This window comes from Salvelinus fontinalis, chromosome 26, assembly GCF_029448725.1.
Source record: "Salvelinus fontinalis isolate EN_2023a chromosome 26, ASM2944872v1, whole genome shotgun sequence".
Taxonomy (NCBI): Eukaryota; Metazoa; Chordata; class Actinopteri; order Salmoniformes; family Salmonidae; genus Salvelinus; species Salvelinus fontinalis.
This window is the reverse complement of record NC_074690.1, coordinates 18,280,536-18,295,487: the sequence shown is the minus strand read 5'-3', so window position 1 is coordinate 18,295,487 and position 14,952 is coordinate 18,280,536. Positions and strand designations below refer to the sequence as shown.

Genomic DNA, 14,952 nt, shown 5'->3' with positions numbered 1-14,952 from the left:
TCATGAGCGCAACAATTTGGTTTAATTTGAAGTTATACATTTGAAATAATTTCTGTTGAAGTTTACATTATAGGGAATAGACTGGCTAGCCAGGTCCTCCATAATACATCACCCCACAGAATGTTTTGTTGTTGCCGACAGGACTTCAGCGTTCTTTGCCATCCTGATCGGTTTGATGTAATAACTCGAAAAATAGAAAAGTGAGGTGTCACTTTGCATTGTCATATTCAAATCGAAGCACATTTCTATTTGATAGGGCACCAGACTTTTTGATTGGATAAAAAAATATAAAAATGTATTGTCACATGCAGTGAAAGGTGTTATTTTATGGTAAGCCATAGAAGTACAGCCCTCCTGGAGCAAATTAGGGTTAAGTGCCTTGCTCAAGGGTACATCAACAGGTTTTCCACCTTGGTTTGAATATCCGAGCTGACAGTGACCTTTCGGTTACTGGCCCAATGCTCTAACCACTAGGCTACCTGCTGCCCAGACATGTGTATGATGTAAAAAAGGGTCTGTCTCATAACATTGTCATAAATAGCCTAGTGGTGGGCAGCCTCGCACCCTTGTAGCGGGCCCCGGACTGGGCACCCTCATAGCGGGCCCCGGACTGGGCACCCTTGTTGGAGGCTTCGGACTGGAGAACGTCTCTGGAGTGGAGAGACACACAGGATGCTTCGTGCTATGGATCATCACTGGAGGCTTTGTGCCATGGATCATCACTGGAGGCTTTGTGCCATGGATCATCACTGGAGGCTTCTTGCTATGGATCATCACTGGAGGCTTCGTGCCATGGCTCATCACTGGAGGCTTCGTGCCATGGCTCATCACTGGAGGCTTCTTGCCATGGCTCATCACTGGAGGCTTCTTGCCATGGCTCATCACTGGAGGCTTCTTGCCATGGCTCATCACTGGAGGCTTCTTGCCATGGCTCATCACTGGAGGCTTCGTGCCATGGCTCATCACTGGAGGCTTCGTGCCATGGCTCATCACTGGAGGCTTCTTGCCCTGGATCATCACTGGAGTGGAGAGACACACAGGAGGCCTGGTTCGTGGAGCAGGCACAACCCTTCCTGGCTGGATACCCACTTCAGCCCGGCACGTTCGAGGTGCTGACACAGGACGCACTGGGCTGTGCAGGCGCATTGGAGACACCTTGCGCAGAGCCGGCACAGGATACACTGGACCGTGGAGGCGCACCGGAGGTCTGGAGCGCAGAGCTAGCACAACTCATCCTGGCTGGATACCCCCTGTAGCCCGGCAAGTGCGGGGAGCTGGAACAGGCCGCACTGGGCTGTGCTGGCGAACCGGGGACACCGTGCGTAGAGCTGGCGCAGGATAACCCGGGCTGAGGAGACGCACTGGAGGCCAGATGCGCTGAGCCGGGACCATCTGTCCTGGCTGGGTGCCCACTCTAGCCTGGCCGATGCGAGGAGCTGGAATATAGCGAACCGGGCTATGATTGCGCACTGGGGACACCGTGCGCTTTACCGCATAACACGGTGCCTGCCCGGTCACGCTCTCCCCACGGCAAGCACAAGTAGTTGGCTCAGGTCTATGACCTGATTCCGCCACTTTCTCCGTGTGCCCACCCCCCCAAAACAAAATTATGGGGCTGCCTCTCGTGCACGCCTCTTCGAGCCAACTCCTCGTAGCGTCGCCGCTCCGCCTTAGCTGCTTCCAGCTCCTCTTTGTGAGGAGCTCCCATCTGTTCTCATCTTTTCTCATCTATTCTCCCATCTGTGCCCAGGGTCCCTTGCCGTCCAGGATTTCCTCCCATGTCCAACTCTCCAAAAAACACTGCTCCCTCTTACCACGCTGCTTGGTCCTTTGATGGTGGGTAGTTCTTTAACGATCGTCTGTTGAAGAAGGTGTGGACCAAAGCGCAGCGTGGTAAGTGTTCATGATTTATTTTCAAAAGAACACTTGAACAAAATAACAAAGAGCAAAACGACAATGAACAGTTCTGTCAGGTCCAGAAACACAAAACAGAAAACAACTACCCACAAAGCATCGGTGGGGAAAAGATACCTAAGTATGGTTCTCAATCAGAAACAACGATAGACAGCTGCCTCTGAGAACCACACCCGGCCAAACAACGAAATAGAAAACATAGAAATAGGAACATAGAATGCCCACCCAAATCACACCCTGACCAAACCAAAATAGAGTCATAAAAAGCTCTCTACGGTCAGGGTGTGACACACTATAATCTTTGGCTACATTAAATGTTTTCTCTTAGCTACTTCATGTAGCTAACATATTAATGCTTTGCCTATTCGTCTTTGATTTAGAAGATACTGTTACACAAACAACATGCTGATTTAGGCCTACACCATCACTGGTATCAGGCTAAAAAGCTAGCTACGTTTACTCTGACATGCCAGCAAAGCCACTACACAACACTAAACAATACATAATTTGTACAGTTCTCCCTGTACACCAAGTCAGAACTGTAGGATAAATAAAGGGGGCATATAAGCAAACATATAAGCAAACAAATTATTAGGGTGCAGCACATGGGCTAACAGCTTACTACACAACATACACTTAATATTACTTTCTTAGCTGCAGTATACATATTGTGAGGGAAATTAACATGTAACATGCTTACCTGCTTTGCTTAATATGAATAGTTAACAATTAAATATACTTAACAAGACATTTTTGTAAGACATTTCTGTTCTACTAAGGGATGGGCTCTACTCCAGCTCCCTGCAGCATGTCTAGGCGTGTGGTCAAGGACATGGGTTTTACTCGAGATAGGAGTATCTGGAGCTGACAATTGATTTAATGGGTTGGTGATAAAAACATACAGCATGCATTTCATAGAATGCGTTTGTGTTCGTGTAATGTAAGGCACTAGGGAGAGATGGCTTGGGTATGGATAATGATGAGAGGAACCTTGTCTTAGGGGCCAAATTCTGGTTTCTGTACAATAAGAACAGTCTTCACAGAAAAGGCTATCTGGCTGGGGGATACTCCTTTCTCATATATCAAGTCTCACCTTTTGACCCATTCCAGACATCTGCTGTTTGTTATGTAGAATAGGAGGGGGTATTGTTGCTATAAAATATCTTTGTATGTCAGAGCTCTCGGCACAACACTCAAGAGTGTTGGGTCGACCAGCCTCATTATTGCAGAGCACTCACTCTATGCTCTCTTGTTAATAAGTTTGGAATAAAGTAAATATCCTGATTGGTGATTGACCTTGTCTCTCCTCATTATTGATTAGAATTTCCACGACAATATCTCCCTGGCATATTTTTTTGGGTCGACACATCATCTCTAGATTGGGTGATTTGACTGGACAATGAGTATTTGGAGACCTAGGCCTATGTCATTGGATATTCAATTGACACATGCGCATCCTCGCTAAATTCCCATCTGAAAAACAAAAATTAGCAAAAAGTCAGTGGTTGTATTTGATTAACATTTATTGAAAAAGTATGTATTTCAGCAAACAAAGCAAGGCACGCAACTACAGAGGACAAACATAGGTACAAGGTAGGCCTTTCATGTTTCAGATTTTTTAAAGTATTGACCTTCGGCGAATCAATGTAGTCAGAGCTAGATTCCACAAAGCCTGGTCTCTGCTCCACTCTGTTGATGAAGTTATCAGAAACTTCCTTCACCATGGAGTTGAGTTTAGTCCGCCACCTGCATAGGCCACTGGGCATGGACAAGATAAATATTTGGTGCCCTTGGCGTTGGCATAGTGGCCACTGCTTATCATGTGGAGGCATCAGCGCTCAACTAAATAGCCCATTTGATATAGGCTACAGTTGAAGTCGGAAGTTTACATACACCTTAGCCAAATACATTTAAACTCAGTTTCACAATTCCTGACATTTAATCCTAGTAAAAATTCCTTGTCTTAGGTCAGTTAGGTTCACCACTTTATTTTAAGAATGTGAAATGTCAGAATAACAGCAGAGAGAGTGATTTATTTCAGCTTGTATTTCTTTCATCACATTCCCAGTGGGTCAGAAGTTTACATACACTCAATTAGTATTTGGTTGCAAAAGTATTTGCCTTTAAATTTTTTTACTTGGGTCAAACGTTTCAGGTAGCTCCCCACAAGCTCCCACAATAAGTTGGGTGACTTTTGGCCTATTCCTCCTGACAGAGCTGGTGGAACTGAGTCAGGTTTGTAGGCCTCCTTGCTCGCACACACATTTTCAGTTCTGCCCATAAATTTTCTATAGGACTGAGGTCAGGGCTTTGTGATGGCCACTCCAATACTTTGACTTTGTTGTCCTTAAGCCATTTTGCCACAACTTTGGAAGTATGCTTGGGGTCATTGTCCATTTGGAAGACCAATTTGCCATCAAGCTTTAACTTCCTGACTGATGTCTTGAGATGTTGCTTCAATATATCTACATAATTTTCCGCCCTCATGATGCTATCTATTTTGTGAAGTGCACCAGTCCCTCCTGCAGCAAAGCACCCCTACAACATGATGCTGCCGTGCTTCACGGTTGGGATGGTGTTCTTCGGCTTGCAAGCCTCCCCCTTTCCTCCAAACATAACGATGGTCATTATGGCCAAACAGTTATATTTTTGTTTCATCAGACCAGAGGACATTTCTCCAAAAAGTACCATCTTCGTCCCCATGTGCAGTTGCAAGCCGTAGTCTGGCTTTTTTATGGTGGTTTTGGAGCAGTGGCTTCTTTCTTGCTGAGCGGCCTTTCAGGTTATGTCAATATAGGGCTTGTTTTACTGTGGATATATATACTTTTGTACCCGTTTCCTCCAGCATCTTCACAAGGTCCTTTGCTGTTGTTCTGGGATTGATTTTCACTTTTCGCACCAAAGTACGTTCATCTCTAGGAGACAGAATTCCTTCCTGAGCGGTATGACGGCTGCGTGGTCCCATGGTGCTTATACTTGCGTACTATTGTTTGTACAGATGAAAGTGGTACCTTCAGGCATTTGAAAATTGCTCCCAAGGATGAACCAGACTTGTGGAGGTCTCCATTTTTTCCCCCTCAGGTTTTGTCTGATTTCTTTTGATTTTCCCAAGATGTCAAGCAAAGAGGCACTGAGTTTGAAGGTAGGCCTTGAAATACATCCACAGGTACACCTCCAATTGACTCAAATAATGTCAATTAGCCCATCAAAAGCTGCTAAAGCCATGACATCATTATCTGGAATTTTCCAAGCTGTTTAAAGGCACAGTCAACTTAGTGTATGTAAACTTCTGACCCCCAGGAATTGTGATACAGTGAAATAATCTGTCTGTAAACAATTGTTGGAAAATGACTTGTGTCATGCAGAACGTAGATGTCCTAACCGACTTGCCAAAACTATAGTTTGTTAACAAGAAATTTGTGGAGTGGTTGAAAAACAAGTTTTAATGACTCCAACCTAACTGTATGTAAACTTCTGACTTCAACTGTACATACGTTTGCATTGTTTTTGGGAAGAATTATGTGAGGTGTTATGTCTTGATGGAGGCGGATCTTGGGTGGCATTTTCCGAGTTAAACTGACCATGTCAAGCTACACTATAAAAGTATGTGGACACCCCTTCAAATGAGTGGATTTGGTTAGTTCAGCCATACCTGTTGCGAACACGTGTATAAAATTTAGCACACGTCCATGCAATCGCTGAATACAAACATTAGGAGAAGAATGGCCTTACTGAAGAGCTCAGTGACTTTCAACGTGGCACCGTCATAGAATGCCACCTTTCCAACAAGTCAGTTCGTAAAATTTCTGCCTTGCTAGAGCTGCCCCTGTCAACTGTAAGTGCTGTTATTGTGAAGTGGAAACTTCTAGACACAACAATGGATCAGCTGGGAAGTGGTAGTCCTGTTCTGTGTGACCTACCGAGTGCTGAAGCGCGTAACGCGTGAAAATCGTCTATCCTCGGATGCAACACTATGCATATTCACTTTACCTACATGTACAAATTACCTCAACTAACCTGTGCCCCTATATATTGACTCTGTACCTGTACCCCCCTGTATATAGTCTCGCTATTGTTATTTTACTGCTGTTCTTTAATTACTTGTTACTTTTATTTCTTATTCTTATCCATATTTTTTAAAACGGCATTGTTATTTAGGGGCTCATAAGTAAGCCTTTCACTGTAAGATCTACAGCTGTTGTATTCGGTGTGGTGTGGTGTAAAGCTCGCTGCCATTGGACTCTGGAGCAGCGGAAATTAGTTGTCTGGAGTGATGAATCACAGTTCACTATCTGGCAGTCCGAAGGACTAATCTGTGTTTGGCGGATGTCAGGAGAAGGCTAACTGCCCGAATACATAATGCCAACTCTAAAGTGTGGTGGAGGAGGAATAATGGTCGGGGGCTGTTGTTCATGGTTCAGGGCCCTTAGTTCCAGTGAAGGGAAATCTTAACGCTACAGAATACAATGACATTTGAGATGATTCTGTCCTTCTAACTTTGGGAGAAAAGTTTGGGGAAGGCCCTTTCCTGTTTCAGCATGACAATGCCCCCGTGCACAAAGCGAGGTCCATACAGAAATGGTTTGTCTAGATCGGTGTGGAAGAACTTGACTGGCCTGCACAGAACCCTGACCTCAACCCATACGGACACCTTTGGGATGAATTGGAACACCGACTGTGAGCCAGGCCTAATCGCCAAACATCAGTGCCTGACCTCACTAACGCTCTTGTGGCTGAATGGAAGCAAGTCCCCGCGCCAATGTTCCAACATCTAGTGGAAAGGAGCTGATCATCTATTTACATTGATGGAAGTGGTTTGGACTCATGTTTGATTTGTTTTAAGTACTGTCCATACTTTTAAATGACTGTATGTGACTGGCCCCTGTGTGTTAGGCAAACACAATAACTTCTACACTACGGAAACTGAAAGAGAGGAGGGGTAGAAGTAGTGTAATATCCCAAATGAAATCCTTACCCTGATATAAAGAAATTGATACATCTACATCTGGTTTATTAGTATAGTCTACATTTGGAGTTTAGAGCGCATGTAATTTGCTCATAAAGAGGTGGATTCTATTTCTAAGCATTCTAACCCCTGTATGTGTATTAGGATTGATTACAGATCCCCATTAGTTCCTGCCAAGGTAGCAGCTACTCTTCCTGGGGTCTAGCAAAATGAAGGCATTTATAAATAATTACAAGCATTAAATTACACTACTCTACTGCCACATATCTACAACACAAAATCCATGTGATTTGAAGGTGCTCCACTCTTGGCGTCTCTGTCGTTTAGGTCAATTTAAATATAGAGATAATAAGGCTTAACAATGGGAACGGTGCCACGGGTGGTCAATACCCTTAAATGTTTTATAGCTACTAGGCTTATGATAATTATTTTATTGAGTTGCAGCCAGATTAGCCTATTTATTTTATGTAGCCTAGTTTTCCCTTAATTTAAATTAAAATGTGAATGAAATTCATTGAGATAAGCAAGCCATATGATAAAATGAATATTCATGCCTATTAGGCTACAGAAGACAACAACACATTTAGGATGTAAAGTTTATGAACGGGGCCAACGATAGTTGAGCACTGCGCCCGGTGAAGTGGGTGGGGCATGAAAAGACGCTCTCTTTGGCTGCGCTTCACGTCATCTCAACCCAAATAATTTGCTATAGAAGGAAACCGAAGAGTGGACATACCGTTTTCTATGAATTTGGTCTGCACACGAAGTACTGTCTAGTAGCTACATTTGTTAATATGGCTTGTTTTCTGTATTTATTGTAAAAGGTCGCGCGCAAGAAAAGGAATTTCATCAAGATTTTTTGCGTTGTTTGTTAAAATTGTGACGGTATGCAGACAGGATTTGTAATTTGAGCACTGTATTCGACAGTACTTTTCCGAAGGGATATACATGTTTTACCTTGGCACACAAGGAATGATTTGAATCCAATCAAAATGGCATCGGTAAGATCACTGTGATGCGTGTCTTTCAGCAGGTGTCGGGTGGAATTTTCTATATCAATTTAGGAAGATACTCTTAATACCTACAGGTTAATAGGTTTGATCGAGGATTAATAATGAGTAATTAATGCGGAAATAGTATTTTACTAATTTCTCAGCCTACATAAATTGGTCTATATCTAGTAAAATGAACGAGGGGAAATTCACTAGGTTATTCTAGCTTGACATTTCTTTCGTACATATATATGGATATTAAATAATTGTAGACCTATGATAATTGTCGGTCTTGGCTATGCCTCTATGGCAAGTTTATGAATCATACAACCTACTTGGAGTTACATAACAAAGTGGTTTATTAAATTAAAGTTTTTGAATGCATTTTGACCATTCTTATTTGTATTTCATTAAATATATATTTTGTTAACATGTAAAACGTTTGTGATAGGCCATTTTTTTTTTAAACAGATTTAAAGATTATCTTCATTTTGGGAGCTGCCGCTGAGCAGAACCACTCAGGCACTGATACACTGAAGTGGTCAGGTTTTTCCCAATCAGAATCCTGCTTGAGAGATGGAGGTGATTCGTCACTCTTCTGTGTTTGCAGCCGGGGTGATGGAGGCCTTTGATCATTCCCCGTCCGACAAAGAACTAGTGTCCAAGTCCAAGGCACTGTGTAGGGACTACATACACTCTAGGCTCAACCTCTATGGGCTAGGCTCGTCCAAAACTCAGGTGGACTCAACGCTTTGTGATGTGGCTGCTGTGCTTCTCTGTCTCGGTAAGAACCTGCTGCAAACCGTTACATGTGAAACTTCACATAAAAACATGCCTAATTTCTCTTGAGAATCCCTATGTTCCACTGAATAGATATGGTACACACTGTACTGGATTTGTCCACCACGTGTATATCAGTGGCTTGCCTTGAGATTAAGGACTGGCACAGACTGACATGCATGACCCAGAATGCTATTAAAAACCGGCTGGCAGTCCGGGGTAAGGGCAATCAAGCTACTGAATGGTTCAGTTTGGTATGCTAATTGAGACAGGTGAGCTGACACTTACATACCCCACAGGCCCCTCTTGTTCATCATCTATATTTACTAAATGGGTGGCGCAAGACCTGTCTGGACACACTGGTGGGTTGTGGGCTATGGCTGATTTTGTTCAGCTTGGGTTGGTTTGTGGCCAAGACAATAGATTTGTTTACTTTGTTGATCACAACACATCTCTAAAAGCTTGGTCACACAGCCAAAAAGTTTGGGGAAAAACTGATTTAGGATAACCATACTGGTCATAGAAACTAACGCCCCTGTGGTTCAATGATTGCCCCTTATTTGACAGTGAAACAATCTGCAGTTGCTGCATCCATTTTGGATGTATGAATTCATGATATGTATCCATTGATTCTTGAAGAATATAAATTATAAAGGCCTCATGAGCTTTGTTCAACTGTTGTACCCCATCAGAACCCAACGTATTAGAAGTTTTTTTTTTTTTTTTACTCCAATGTTTGTAAACAAAGTAGATGTTAACAAACACTATATAGCCTCAACATGATTTAAACTATAGGTTTGATATCATGGCTGGTCAGTCCTTGCATCCATAGCTCTGTCTAAGAATTTGAGCGATTACATTTCTCCAGCCCTATTCCTCAGCTTTTTACCGAAACAGGTGGGGAGGCACTTTATTTTTTCAATTGCGGATTGAAACTTTAAGTCATGAATTGGGTTGATAGACCAGTCATGCTTTCTCAGCGCTATCCTGTTCCTAAATGTTCAGCCTTGTGGTCGCCCCTGTTTTTTCTAGGTGATGAGCTGGAGTGCATGCGGCCCAGTGTCTACCGGAACGTGGCGAGACAGCTCAACATCTCAGTAGCCATGGAGACCATGGTTTCTGATGCCTTCGTTGCTGTGGCAACAGAGATATTCGCAGCAGGTGAACAACTTCAAAGGGTTGGGGGTTGATGTTGCATAAGCTGACCAGTCAGGGCTGATTTTTGGCAACACACAAGAACATCATGTGTCTGGAACAACTGTCCTATTCCGTCACTGGTACATGCAGTCTCTGCTGTGTAAAAGCATCACACAGTAGCCTACATCTTTATTTTCTTTACTTGACATGTTTTTCTGTCTATTGGACATAGACAAGTTGAAACTTTGACAAAAACATGCATTTATTTTTATCTAACAGCTCACATTCGGTCACTAGTACACACAGTTTCTGCTATGGATCATGTCACTAAAGAGCGAAAAGGTAATTCAATGCCATACATGAATTACTGCTACAGTACAGGATGGGTCCCCTGGGCTGCATTAATAATATGTCGCTCAAACTTGGCTCTGTGTCTGGAAAGATAAAAATAGGCTACATTCGAAAGCATTTTTCGAGCAGGCATTTAGGCAGAACTGTGACTGTTTTGACGTCACCAGAGGCCTTTTTGGAACACCGTGGGATTCCTCCAGACAGAAAAACAAACCTTTGACCAAGGCAACGTTGGCCTTTTGGGATGTGGTGTTAAACGGCAGTATATTTATTAGACTAAAAAAAGATAAGCAAGATTCCTTACATGTAATGATTGCAATAGAGACTAATGAATAATGATTTAATTGTCAATCAAATGCTGCACTCAGAATAATGGATTGTAATGGATCAAAATCCCAACTCTGATCATGAACTGTTCTTAAAAAAACGATTGAAATTAAGTGTTTCAACTTCCAACCATAGACCATTATGACATCATTCGATAAGGAAGTGCTTTGGCTACACGTTCTGTGTAACCTCGCCTCTCGTCTTTTACTCATTGCCAAGTGCACAAACTAATCTTGCTTCCCCAATGTCCCCGATTTCTCTCCCTTCCCTTCTACCCCTTCTCTTCCTCCATCTTCTCCTTATCCCCAGACAATCTATTCTTGGCTGGGTCATCTCACGTCAGGGTCAGATCTCTGTAGGGAGTTAGACGACGTGAGTAACTCCCTGTCCCAGAGGGAGTTAGCTTGTTTAAGCCTTCCCTGAGGTCCATAGATCCCTAGAACCAGGTCACAGGTCAGTCAGTGAAGGCAAACAAAAAATGCTTAAAGGAGGCTAATGCCATTAGCCTTCTTGTTGCATCACAGTCATATGAATAACTCCTGTTAGTTTGCTTCCTGTGAGCAACAGGTGTGCATTTCTTTGTTTATTATTATTTTGAAGCTCTTGTGGAAAATAGTAGAAAAATGAATGTAAATAATGATTATGAAAAATGGCGTTAGGTACCCCAGCGGTTAAGAGCATTGGGCCAGTAACCGAAAGGTTTCTGGTTCGAATCCCTGAGCAGACTAAGTGAAAAATATGTCTATGGCTTTGAGCAAGGCACTTAACCCTAATCACTCCTGTAAGTCGCTTTGGATAAGAGCGTCTGCTAAATGACTATAATGCAAAGAAAGAAGCAGTACAACAGTGTGATGTCATCTATAAATATGGGCCAATGCCTCTTCTCTAAACGCTGATGAAGGATGCCACCGAAACGCGTTTGTTCTGACCTCTGATGCTAAACATATATACATCAAAGCAGACTATTTCAGTGAGTGCAGGTTTTTCTGTTCTTCAAGCATCACAGTCATAACAGGGCTGATAGCCAAACGGCTTTACTAGGAAACTAATGACCATTTCTTTGATGTAGAGCTCTGATGCGACCGTCTTGCTCTTTCTCTCTGGATAATGGACATACTGTACAGTTCACTTCTGCAGTATGCAGTGTCTTGGTACTATCTCTGCACTAGACTGCAGCATGTAGAAGTAGAGCAATTTAAAATAAAGTACAATGGGGTCCGAAATTGACACCCTTAATAAAAATTTGCAAACATTTCTCAAAGGTAGGCGTCAAAACGATTGACACCCCTGTTTTCAATACTTCAAACCACAGGTTTTCAATGGGTTTCAAGTCCGGAGAGTGGAGACTGAGATGTCAATGCAAAATGTTGATTTTTGTTGCCAATTAACCATTTCTTTGTAGGTCTTCCATACACAATCCTTCCAGATCCTTGATGTCCTTCATCTGAGTTGATGGTGGGCCTTCTTCCATGGATAAGCGTGCTTGGGGAGATTGTCTTGCTGGAAGAGTTTCAGCCGCCTGGCAGAGGAAACCAGGTTTTTGGCTAAAATGTCCTGGTACTGGGGAAAGTTCATGATGCCATTGACCTTAAGGGCCCCAGGACCAGTGGAAGCAAAATAGACTCATAACATCAAAGATCCACCATCCTATTTTACAGTAGGTATGGGGTTATTTTCTGCTCATGTATTCTTATTGCGACGCCCACCACTGCTGTGCATGGCCAAAGTGTATTTTCTTGTCATCCAACAAATATAAATGCCTGTTTGCTAAATGGCATTTGCACATGGATTTGAACTGGAGCTTTTGGTCACGACAGGAAAATAGAGCTCTTATGATCATCGGCACCGTGAACTTTACCCAGTACCAGGAGGCTGAAACTTGGCTTTACACATCAAAATATGCAAATAAATGGTTTATTGGCCACAAAAAGCAACATTTTGCAATGGCCATCTCAGTCTCCGGACTTGAAATCCATTGAAAACCTGTGGTATGAATGGAAGAAGGCCCACCATAAACTCAGATGAAGGACATCAAGGATCTGGAAGGATTGTGTATGGAAGAATGGTCTATCCCCCCCAGTGTTCTACAACTCATAAACCATTTTAGAAAAAGGCTCAGTGCAGTTAACGCATTGAAAACGAGCGTCAATGTTTGTTTAGATTGTTTAACAATTAATCTTTCTCTGAGCCACTGTATTACTATAAAATATAAATACCCCTCTGTTTAGCTCAGTATTTGATTGATTTAATTTGGTCATTTTTGCTTATCTTTATATCAATGGTGTCAATTTCGGACCCCACTGTATTTGAATTGGGACTGGTGAACTGCAATACACACTTATCAGCAGTCTAACTACCTCAACTGTTTTGATATGAGCTATGTTCTTTTCATTAATGTTGCAGTATTGTAATAAATAGTATGAAGCATCATGATCAAATAACCACAATCAGCCAACTGATCCGTGATTCTCGCTCTCCCGTCCATAGGTATCACATGGGGGAAGGTGGTATCTATGTACGCCGTGGCTGGGGCTCTGGCGGTGGACTGCGTGCGACAGAACCAGCCAGCTACGGTCCAAACCATAGTGGACAGCCTGGGCCAGTTTGTCCGCAATAACCTGGCCCCTTGGCTGAAGAAACGCGGAGGATGGGTGAGTGGCTGGACTGTTGTTGACCAAGGGGCAGTTTTGTTTCGTAACTACCACATCGTTGTGGTTCTTCGAACACACCGACAGCGTCATTGCGCAAAATAGTATGCAGCTTCATCTGGATATGTATGCAACAAAAGTTTAACGTTCACCTTCTGCTACCATTTCTGTCAAGCCGTCTACGCAAACATTTGTTCGATAAATCCTATGTATGCACCACACCGAACGCGCTGCCTCTGCAACGCAATCGCAGCGTTTTATTGGAAATTATGGTCATTCTGGTGTACCAAAATGCAATGACGCTGTCGGCGTATTCGAAGCAGGATGCTCATTGAAGCGCAGCAGACCTTCCCCTCAACGTAGTCTTTTGAAGGATGCAGAGTTTAGCCTATGCTGCCCTCTAGCGGTTCAGTGGAAGTGTATGGGTAACATTACCAGAGATTTTGGCTTCTCAATTGTCTTTTCTTGATTCCTTACATCGCCATCCTTCAAATATCTTAAATCTAAGGTTATTTTTCTGACCTTCTATGCATGTTGAGAAGGATGGAGGATGCAAAGAATGTCCTGACAGTTTCTCTTAAGCATTTCCAATGTGACCTGTCTTTTTCCAGACGGACATTAAGAGGTGTGTGGTGAAGTTAGATGCCGTTCCTCAGACCCATTGGCTGTCTCCCGTTGCCCAATCCTGCAAGCACTTTCTATCAACACTGTACATCTACATTATGAAGGAGCCATGAAAAGACTTGGGAGAAGAATTCCAGGTTGAAAGAACACTTGAAGTCCTGATGGAACACATTTTCTGGAAGATTGATGACTGTCTAAACAGTGACTTTCCTTCTTGCCAAGTCACAGTATCACATTTGTACAAACAATGACTGCTCTTCTTCCAAAGAGTATTTCATTTGGGTAGTTCCACCAATTAGGTGCCCTTTTTAGTGCGACGAGCAGATGATCAACTTCAGAAAATTCCACCCAGTCTTGGTATTTGTTTCATTAGTCCATTGTTGAGGCCCAAAATGTTTTGCATGTCAACGACAAAGTTTGATGTATAACTTTCCAAATATAGAAATGTAGCCCGTATGATGCATCAGACTAGAAGTCAAAATGCTGAATTTGTCATTTTGTTTAATTTTCCATGTGGTCTATATTAAAAAGGGCACTTCATTTAATATAACAGGCTTTTAAAATAATTTGTGCACAAAATAAAGGGACTCAAAGGAACTTATTTTGTGGAATGACCCATACACTTCAGATTATGAACTTTTGCTCAGTAGTTGTACAGAACCATGTATCTTTCAGTGTCGTAATGCATTTTCCACTACTGTGTTGGCGTGAGTACTTTGGTAGGTGCTCATACCTCTGGATCTCACTTCAGTCTGATACCTACAGCATATCATCTCTGGGACTTTACACTGAAGAAATGGACAAAGCATCCAACAGTTTTTTTGCTGCACCACTGTAGAGGACATGAATTGTATGATGAGCTATTACTGTTGTGGGATGCACGTCTAGCCAGGCTTTGCACACTTTACAGTGCTGTATTTGCTAGTAATGAAACGGGGAGGGGTCAACCTTGCATTTGTCCAATAAGAAACTTGTTTGTTGCAATGTTTTTGCTACGTGTGCCCTAATGAATACTCTCCCGTTGATTTATGGGGGATATTTTAGAATGTTGGATCTTTTAAAATCTTAATGTATTTTATTCAGATACTGTAGTGATGATTGAATCTTAAAGTATCTTTCCTGTGGTCCAGTTGACTTATTGTGCTGTATATACTTTCATATGCAAAATAAACTTTTAAACACTATCGTGATAAGTGCTGTAAACAGGAGTGAA

At 42.6% G+C, this 14,952-nt stretch overlaps 1 protein-coding gene across 3 annotated transcripts; it reads left to right on the top strand.

Annotated features, from left to right (window-relative positions):
• The first annotated feature begins 7,538 nt into the window (after positions 1–7,538).
• Positions 7,539–14,923, top strand: LOC129823800 (bcl-2-related ovarian killer protein homolog A-like). 3 transcript variants are annotated; one of them, XM_055882811.1, is made up of 5 exons: positions 7,539–7,881; positions 8,344–8,656; positions 9,685–9,813; positions 12,955–13,118; positions 13,727–14,923. In XM_055882811.1, the coding sequence occupies exons 2-5, from the start codon at positions 8,449–8,451 to the stop codon at positions 13,850–13,852; spliced, it is 627 nt and encodes a 208-aa protein (XP_055738786.1). In that variant the 5' UTR covers positions 7,539–7,881; positions 8,344–8,448; the 3' UTR covers positions 13,853–14,923. The 3 variants fall into 3 exon arrangements, with proteins under 3 accessions (XP_055738786.1, XP_055738785.1, XP_055738787.1); XM_055882810.1 differs by having other exon boundaries at positions 8,324–8,656; XM_055882812.1 differs by having other exon boundaries at positions 7,540–7,881; positions 8,483–8,656.
• The last annotated feature ends 29 nt before the right edge of the window (positions 14,924–14,952 follow it).

What these genes read in the sequence shown, in the direction of transcription:
- LOC129823800 (XM_055882811.1), top strand. Translation starts at nt 8,449, where the DNA reads ATGGAGGTGATTCGTCACTCTTCTGTGTTTGCAGCCGGGGTGATGGAG. An exon ending in AACAGAGATATTCGCAGCAG is followed by an intron (nt 9,814 to 12,954) that starts GTGAACAACTTC and finishes TCCCGTCCATAG; the next exon opens with GTATCACATGGGGGAAGGTG. An exon ending in TGAAGAAACGCGGAGGATGG is followed by an intron (nt 13,119 to 13,726) that starts GTGAGTGGCTGG and finishes GTCTTTTTCCAG; the next exon opens with ACGGACATTAAGAGGTGTGT.